The 8,049-nt window shown below is 39.4% G+C and overlaps 1 protein-coding gene across 1 annotated transcript; it reads right to left on the bottom strand.

The window, feature by feature from the left end:
- Positions 1–4,778, bottom strand: LOC103716607 (SET domain-containing protein). Its single transcript, XM_088714981.2, has 6 exons — positions 4,649–4,778; positions 4,186–4,558; positions 2,722–2,918; positions 2,432–2,577; positions 2,288–2,346; positions 1–932 (listed from the first exon to the last, which is right to left on the bottom strand). Exons 1-6 carry the CDS (start codon positions 4,654–4,656, stop codon positions 246–248), a joined length of 1,470 nt encoding a protein of 489 aa, XP_088571107.2. The 5' UTR covers positions 4,657–4,778; the 3' UTR covers positions 1–245.
- Between the last annotated feature and the right edge of the window lie 3,271 nt (positions 4,779–8,049).

Genomic DNA, 8,049 nt, shown 5'->3' on the forward strand with positions numbered 1-8,049 from the left:
TGAAAAAATTATAATAATATCAAGGCAAGTAGCTCCAATAAAATTTTTTTCTGAGTTGCAGATTTGCTACCTCTTCCACATAAAAAGAATAAAAACTGAAGAGCACACCTGCTTGCCAAAGCATGAAGTCGACAAACAGCTATGTGCATGTCTTCTTCAGCCTTGCAGGAGGCCAAATAAACATCATCGTCCAAAAGAATGATCAAGACATCAGAGAACGGCTTGAGCTTTTTTTCCTATATTACCTAGCTTTTTGGCTCTTTCAATTTTCTTTTCTTCCTTTTAGAATATCTGGAAGCATATGCTCTTAACCTTACAAGTATTGTCCTCTCGCTCACCCGCAACACCAGCGAGTGATACAACTTCCTCTCCTTTGTATGACAGCAACTCCTCAACCTGTTTTTATCATCCTCCAAGGAATTTGAACCGTAGAGGCTCTCTCTCAAATCAGCTAGCGAGACAAGTGCAGAGCAAACATTCTCTGTCAGCATTAACTCCTTAACATCCTCTGGTGCTTCATGACACAGATTGTTCCCAGGTGTTTTACTGCATTTGCTTTTCGTGATCTTAATCAAATTAGTGATGTTTGAAGATTCATCAGCACCCTCAAAAGAATCTATTAAATATCTCAGTTTCTCATAAGCATCCTCTGCTAAGAAAATGATGTAGAGAAGAACTAGAAGCTCTAGCTGCGGTTCCCCATTAAATGAAATTTCAAAGTATTCAGAGTTCTGGCTGGTGCAACCTGAATACTTTAGTTGCCTCCACAAAGATAGCCTTGATCTAGCATAGCGATTGGAGAAGCAGGCGGCACACCATTTAATGACCAAGCCTAGATCAATGTTAACGATGTCGTATGGATTGTCAGGTTCTGTAAAACCATATCTGTGAAGAAGTGCAGCATTACCCATAGAGCCATAAGTATTGAAAACCTGGAAGAAAATGATTACATTTTAGGTAAAATGAACAGTGGCTCCAAAGAAAGCAAAATAGAAAATGAGAAAATATGAAATGCAAATCTGATGTTTAACCTATCAACCAGACACTTGAAGGATGAGGCAGAGAGACGGAAAAAAAAAGTTGCATGATTTTTTTCTGAGGCTACAACAATTTTTGATTCAAGATGATAGGAGGGATTTTGCTGTAAAGACATGGAACATATAACAAGGATACGTGCAATAGCAACATATTAGACTATGCAAGTAACTTGAACTGATACTAGTCAGGCTTGAAAGCTAGCATGAACTGACTATACCAACCAAACTAAAATACCAAGGCATTGAAAGCAACCAGCAAATTTGGAAAGCTTAATGGCAACAACTCCCAATTCTTGTACATATATAAGTACAAACTTAATCACAAAAATTGTTCCATATATGCATTTAACACAGCTTTCTCAGACATTGGACAGTGACATTCATGCCCAGTTGATGGTAAAAGTCTCGGTATCATATTGTATGATAATTTCCTTCTACGCCTGATAGAAGACTTTCATTGCTAAATGTCTGCAAGGATTTTGAAAACACATGGCTGGTGAACTTCATCATGAACCTATATATTGTTGCTTAAACTCGATCTAAGGTGTAAATCATTATGCAATGGAACCACAAAAAGTGAAATTTCGCTTTTCTTGGTATAGATATGGAGATAACTTATCTCAAAGAATAAGAATGGAGATAATATGTGCATAATAACCTGTCCTAATATTGTAGATTATCCAATTATTTGAATGCAAAGATTGTTCAAGTAGTAAGTCATATGCACCATTCCATGCCCAATGCAGCCGGGACACCCTATCAGTTCCCTCACATCAGCTGTTCACAATTTTATTTTCATGTGAAAGATAAATGTTCATTCACAAATCAGCAATACCAAGGTAAGTATGGATGATTTGAGTTTGTCTTAGCTAAGTGCTAAGGGCGTTATATAATTACAACCTTATTTCACATACTTTCCTCTTTTTTCTCTTGTGTTTTTTTTTTAAGAACAATTAAGCAGAGCATAATCGTTTTCATTGAGCAAATGAGCAAACTTATTTCACATACTAAGTTACAAACAAATATGATCCCCACTTTCGAAGTCCTCCAAAACAAATGCTCCAACCAACTTGGTCAATGTAGTTGAAGCTAGGGAAAACCAGGCAATCCTAAGTCACCCTAACCAGCCTAATTATCTTATCAAGCTTCAAGGAAGAACAGGTCCTCATATTATGCAAGTACTGAGTAAAGCATATAATCATTTTATAATTTATGTATGAAAGAAAAATCAGTTGGAACTGAATACTAGCCTCTGACCCTGCCTCAACATCTCTCACAATAATAATTTCTAGGACTGTAGGATCCTCCCCTGATCAAGAGAAAGCAAGAAAGTTAAGTTTTTTTCCAAGTTAAAAGCTCAATTCCTTGGGATGGGATAGAGTTCATATGGTAACCTGAAGATCTAGTACTTAAATCCACATCCGATGACTTATCATCAGCAGATGCATCACAAGTTCCCCCATTGCTTTCATCATCTGAGCCAGAGGGAGCCGATATGCATGTAAAGTGAACATTCTCAGCTCCAGTCTTGTGATTGAAGCTGAAACATATAATAAATTAATTATACACCTACAATACGAAAGAAAAATAAAATTCTCATGAAGAATATATTACATGTACAAGCTTACAAGAAAAATAAAGTTCACATATCATAAAAAAAAATCCAACAACGACGATTACTTACAGATCAGCTAAAGGCACCATTCCAAAGCCATGATAACCATCTATCTCAAAGGATCTTGATGAGACAAGACTCTTTGCAGAAAAATATTGCTCAACACCAAAACTATCCAGGTCAAGCTTTAAAGGTCCCGATAGAATAAGGGGCTCAATAGATTCTTTCCAGTCCTCATATAAAAAACACTTGTCTTGCTTTACTATCTGTCTAGATATTCACCAGGACAAAGAGAAAATAAAAGATGAGAATTCAAGGCCTTCATATAGGCTCTTAAATATCAGGACATATGAAAAATTGGACACAATGAAATAATGTGATCTGAAATTGATTAAGAAAATGCCTCAAATAATTAAATAGTTACATTCTGAAATAAACGATAAAAGAAACATTACAAAATTATCTGAGAAGAATCCAAATGCAATTTGAGATTTTTTAACAGTCCAAATCATTGGACTGAAATTACGGTAGATAAAAAAAAATGCATTATAACTTTGTTATGCTACATTGGTCTAACTCTTATAAAAAGAAACCAATAGTGCAAAAGGTATAACAGATAAAATCAAAGTCAGACCCTTCAGGTGAATACCACATAGCTATTCAATTCTTTTTTCTTAAATATAAAATTATGTTTGTTCTTTGAGACAAACTGCTGAGCTAAACTTAAATGTGCGCGAACGATTTCTCCACTTCAAGAGCAAGGTCTGCAATTAAAACTTCAAACTTAGATACATGTAATGCAGCTACGAAACATGTTTAAAATCAGGGACTGTTGGGTTCTGATAGAAAATTATACTAATTCATCTTATAGCAAAATTTTGCTCATATATATGTAAAATATATTCTGCAATAATAGAACCAATCCTCCAGTACTGTATAATTAACCGTTAGAAACATAAAGAAACTTCCAATGAGAAAATAGTGCAATCAAATATTTAAGAAATCTGCACCACTGGCTCCTTTGAGGTTAAGTCTACATTAAACCCTACCACCTGACTGATGTGAACCAAAAGGCAACCATTTTCTCTAAACCCAGATGATCCAATTACCATGTCAGCATGAAAAATGCCCCATGGTGCTAAAAAATAACTTAACTTGTTCAATTAAGCACAACTGCAACCTTGTGGCGCTCCATACATCATCCCAGAGAGAAGGCCTATCTAGCTTAGATAAGAAGTTAGCAATACAGAACTTTACCTTTTAACTGGCAAAATAATTGAAAAAATGTCCCATCTTTCCCTGATAACTCGGACGATCTTATTTCCATGGCAACATCAAAACTCCCTCGTTCTACTTAAAAAAGAACTTAACTTGTTCAAACAAGCACCATTTAAACCTTGTCAAGCTTAGACTAAAAGTCTACTTTCTGACCGGCAATACTCTTGAAAATCCCATCTTTATATCAATCCAGATGAACTTTCTGCCATTACAGCACCAGAATTCGGACCGGGGTCTCAAAGACACCATTTTTACCTTGTGGAGCTCCGTCCCGACGAGAAGGGAATCGACCTCCTCCAAGCTCCAGACGAGAGGCACGCACTCCCTCTCCGGCAGCAGCTGGAGGTATCCGTCCCACGGCGACTCGGGCCCCAGGCTCCTCTCGTACATGAGTGCCACGGTGAGTCCGAGGAAGCCCACGAGGCCGGCGCCCTCGATCATGTCGCGCGACCTGGAGGTACGGATGGTGAGGCAAGCAAGCTTGGGTATGGTGGACACGAGGTCCCCCTCCCTCAGGCCGCAGAGGGCCCGAACCGAGACGCCCTCGACGGCGGAGTCGGCGAGCTCCAAGGCGTCGCTCCAGTCGATTCCCTGGGACCTCATCCATCGCTTGAATGCTCTCAATCGCCTACCAATGCCAAGGATTACGCCATGGATGCAGATCGATAGAAAGGGAGTGTGTGAAAGAGAGAGAGAGAGAGAGAGAGAGAGAGATTACCGGGTCATTGGGGTGGCGGAGAGGGAGGAGCGGCGGCGGCGGCGGTGGCGCGAGCGAAGAACCTGTTTCTTTACGATAGGGCAAGAAGGAATAAGATTGATATAACGGATTGGACCGGGAGATGGTTTTATGGGTTAGGATTTTCAGAGTTTCGCGGAGTCTAAAATAGTCGGTTTGGCCCAATCACTTTTTTTATTATCTTCCTTATTTATTCACTATAATTATCATAAAATTGAGAACTAATTAGCAGAGCAAATGGCATATACTTCTCTCACCTTAGCAAGAAATCAAAACTATTATCCATGTAAATCCTTATTTTCTTACCCACTTTAAACGTGATGCCAATTAGATTTGTCACTTTATACACTTCCTCTTAGTTTGTAACCTTTGTTTGCTTAGAGAACCAATTATGAGATATTGGAGAAGTTGAAATGGGAAAAAACACAGAGTATGAGCATGCCTTCTGCATGTGGGTTTGACCAAGAGTTTGCAATTTGGAATTGTGGCTTTTAATTGACGGTGGCAATAGATTAGTGTTGGTCGAATATCAACCTGCTCGGTTGAAGACATAGTTTTAGAGCAAACATATCAACCTGAATATGATCCGTTTATCAATTGGTCAGAAATTCAGAATAGATTACAGCCTCTTTATTGATCGAGTAATCTTACCCAATTATGTAGCCTATTTAATAAACAAACAAGATCGTATCAGGTCTATGATAACAAATTAAGTAGATTTTAAATAGGTTGAATAACTTTTAAAATTTTAAAAGGGTTTAGTTACAGTATATTAGCCTAATCTAATCGTTACATTGCTTGGACGAGGTTATATGAGTCAAAAACTTTATTTTTGAATCCGGTCCACTCAGTAAATAGATCAACGCTACAGCTAAAAGAGAAGAGAGGCGGCAATTGAGAAAAAATGGATGGTAGTTGTGAGGCCCAATAGTCCCACATCGGAAAGACTCGTTCCAGAGCCTGGGCATATGAGGCGGGTGTCTCCTAATCCTGCAAACGCGTTTTGGGTGGAAAACAAAACCGGAGAGAGGTGAAGGACACTTGCGTGAAGCCCCAGAACCGGACAATATCTAGCAGGGGAGCTCCGTGTTTCCCCCTCATGTGGCCCCTACGTGGGCACTAGGTGCCTCACGTGCCTCGCAAAGGCGGGAGCGTGACATTTGGTATCAGAGCCGAGGACGGCTCTTGTCCGATGGTGGGAATGGTGTGAGGCCCAATAGTCCCACATCGGAAAGACTCGTTCCAGAGCTTGGGCATATGAGGCGGGTGTCTCCTAATCCTGCAAACGCGTTTTGGGTGGAAAACAAAACCGGAGAGGGGTGAAGGACGCTTGCGTAAAGCTCCAGAACCGGACAATATCTGGCAGGGGAGCCCCATGTTCCCCCCTCATGTGGCTCCCACATGGGCACTAGGTGCCTCACGTGCCTCGCAAAGGCGGGGGCGTGACAGTAGTAACAGCAAGCAATGAAGTATCAAGCTCTCCATCCCTACACATCTCTTCTCTCAACCAAACTAAACTAAGCAAATGATGAGAAGGTAGAATATCGTGGCTATGATGAACAATAGCTTAATGCCCTAACACCATCTCCAAATCACTTTACTCCCTTGCCTTTTTTCCAATGAACTAAGATGCAGAACAACCATTGGAAAAGTTTGAAGTCCATGAAATGTTAGTTTTCTTCTAATACTAATAATTCATGCTTCTTTTTCTTAATTGTATGTATCCATGGATGAGATCTGGAGGTATCAGCATTATTTTCTTTTTTTTATAGGAAAAAAAGTATAAGCATTCTTAATAAACCATCTACTCAACCAAAAGATGTTTAAGAAGGGTGTAAATTTGCTTTTCTAGATGGAATGCTAATTGCCAAGGGCAAAATTAACAATTCATCCTTTCAAATGAGCTGAACCCTTTTTAACAGCTTGCAACAAGCATCATATTTACACCAAGGGATATTGATGGATCAACTATAAATCAACTATTATATATCCTAGATGGTGTTTTTAAAACCTATTCTGTCTTTTGCTAGATCAAGCTAACCGGCATCTCCTGCTTACCCTTTTTTTTTTTTCAATTTTAGCTTATTTAGAGTACCAAGCTACCAGGAATGATCTTAATATCTATTCCAACTAGAGTTCCACATTTTTCTAAGACTAAGAACATCATTATTATATTTAGATAACAATATTAAATCTTCAATTACCATCACACCCAAAGGACCACTTCTCACGTGCTTCTCACGTGCCAAGCCGTGGTGGCAGAGAAAACGGGAAAGAAACTACCAGCTGTCATGCGCTTATTTGTTGCCTTCGTTGCCGCATGCGTGCGTAATCCCCTAAACTACTGTCGCTTTCTCGTGCATGCCTCTCTTTTCTGCTCTCAAACCCTCTCCTGTAGCGAATCCACGGCCCTTCCTCCCTCTTCGCCGCCCTCCACTTGAACGCCATTTTTTCTTCTCTAAGGTAATCATCTCTCTCGCTTATTAATTTCACCATAATAGAGTTCTCGACGCTACGAGAGTAGCTAGTGACTCCGTTTCTTGGTTTTCTTGCATAGATGACGCAGATTGTACTTGTAGTAAATTCCTTACCAGATTGAATTTTTGCATGGTTTTCGGCCAAAACACTCAGCTTCTCAGGATTGTTTTTTTTAATTTCTATTTGTTTCTTTTCTCTGGTAATTTATATGCAGTACTCCTTGTGTTCTTGACGATGATTTCATCGTGTGATTGTCGCAACGCCATTTTTTCTAAAAGAGATTAAATTTACGCAAGATGAGTGTGAAGGTAAGGGCCGGTAGGGGTATCGGCGTAGAAGAATCAAGACTAGGACTTAGATGTGGCATTGCATAGGTGATGATGGGGGTGAACAAAGTGGTGACTGAGAGTGAGATGCTAATATAATATTAATTACCTTATGCTGATATAACATCACCTTTCTTTATTTAAAGCTCGAGTTTGAGGCTATCAGACTTGTTGAAAGTTTTTTTTTTTTTTTTTTTGAGCATAAATCCAGTATCAGACTATCAGATTAGAGGCTTGATGTCCAGTTCGGAACTGGCCATGGAACATTCTTGTTTGACTGGATTGTAAATTGATGTAGATGGGTTAAGGCTTTTGGTTAAAGGTTAAGGTCGAGGAATCTGTTGCAATCACTATTGGAATGATACTGCTAAGTATTGGGCTATGTTAGCGGAGGAGGAACAAGGAGAAGAATAAGGGAATTGGACACAAATAGGACACAAATAGATATAAGATCATCATCTTGCACAAGCTATGACATGCTGCTCTGTCCATGGAACCAATGTCTCCTGCAGCTCGGTGAGACAGAAGTGACATCGGGCCTCACATCTTGAACTCGGTTCAACTGAATACTCGAATCCT

Source organism: Phoenix dactylifera, chromosome 2, assembly GCF_051530095.1.
Source record: "Phoenix dactylifera cultivar Ajwa chromosome 2, Ajwa_hap1_PhDact_Kaust_v1.1, whole genome shotgun sequence".
Classification (NCBI taxonomy): domain Eukaryota; kingdom Viridiplantae; phylum Streptophyta; class Magnoliopsida; order Arecales; family Arecaceae; genus Phoenix; species Phoenix dactylifera.

Excerpts from the sequence above, each read along its gene's own strand:
- LOC103716607 (XM_088714981.2), bottom strand. Across the intron at positions 2,919-4,185 it reads TCGGGACGGAGCTCCACAAG|ATAGTAAAGCAAGACAAGTG; the intron begins GTAAAAATGGTG and ends ATATCTAGACAG. Across the intron at positions 2,347-2,431 it reads TTTAAGTACTAGATCTTCAG|GGGAGGATCCTACAGTCCTA; the intron begins GTTACCATATGA and ends TCTCTTGATCAG.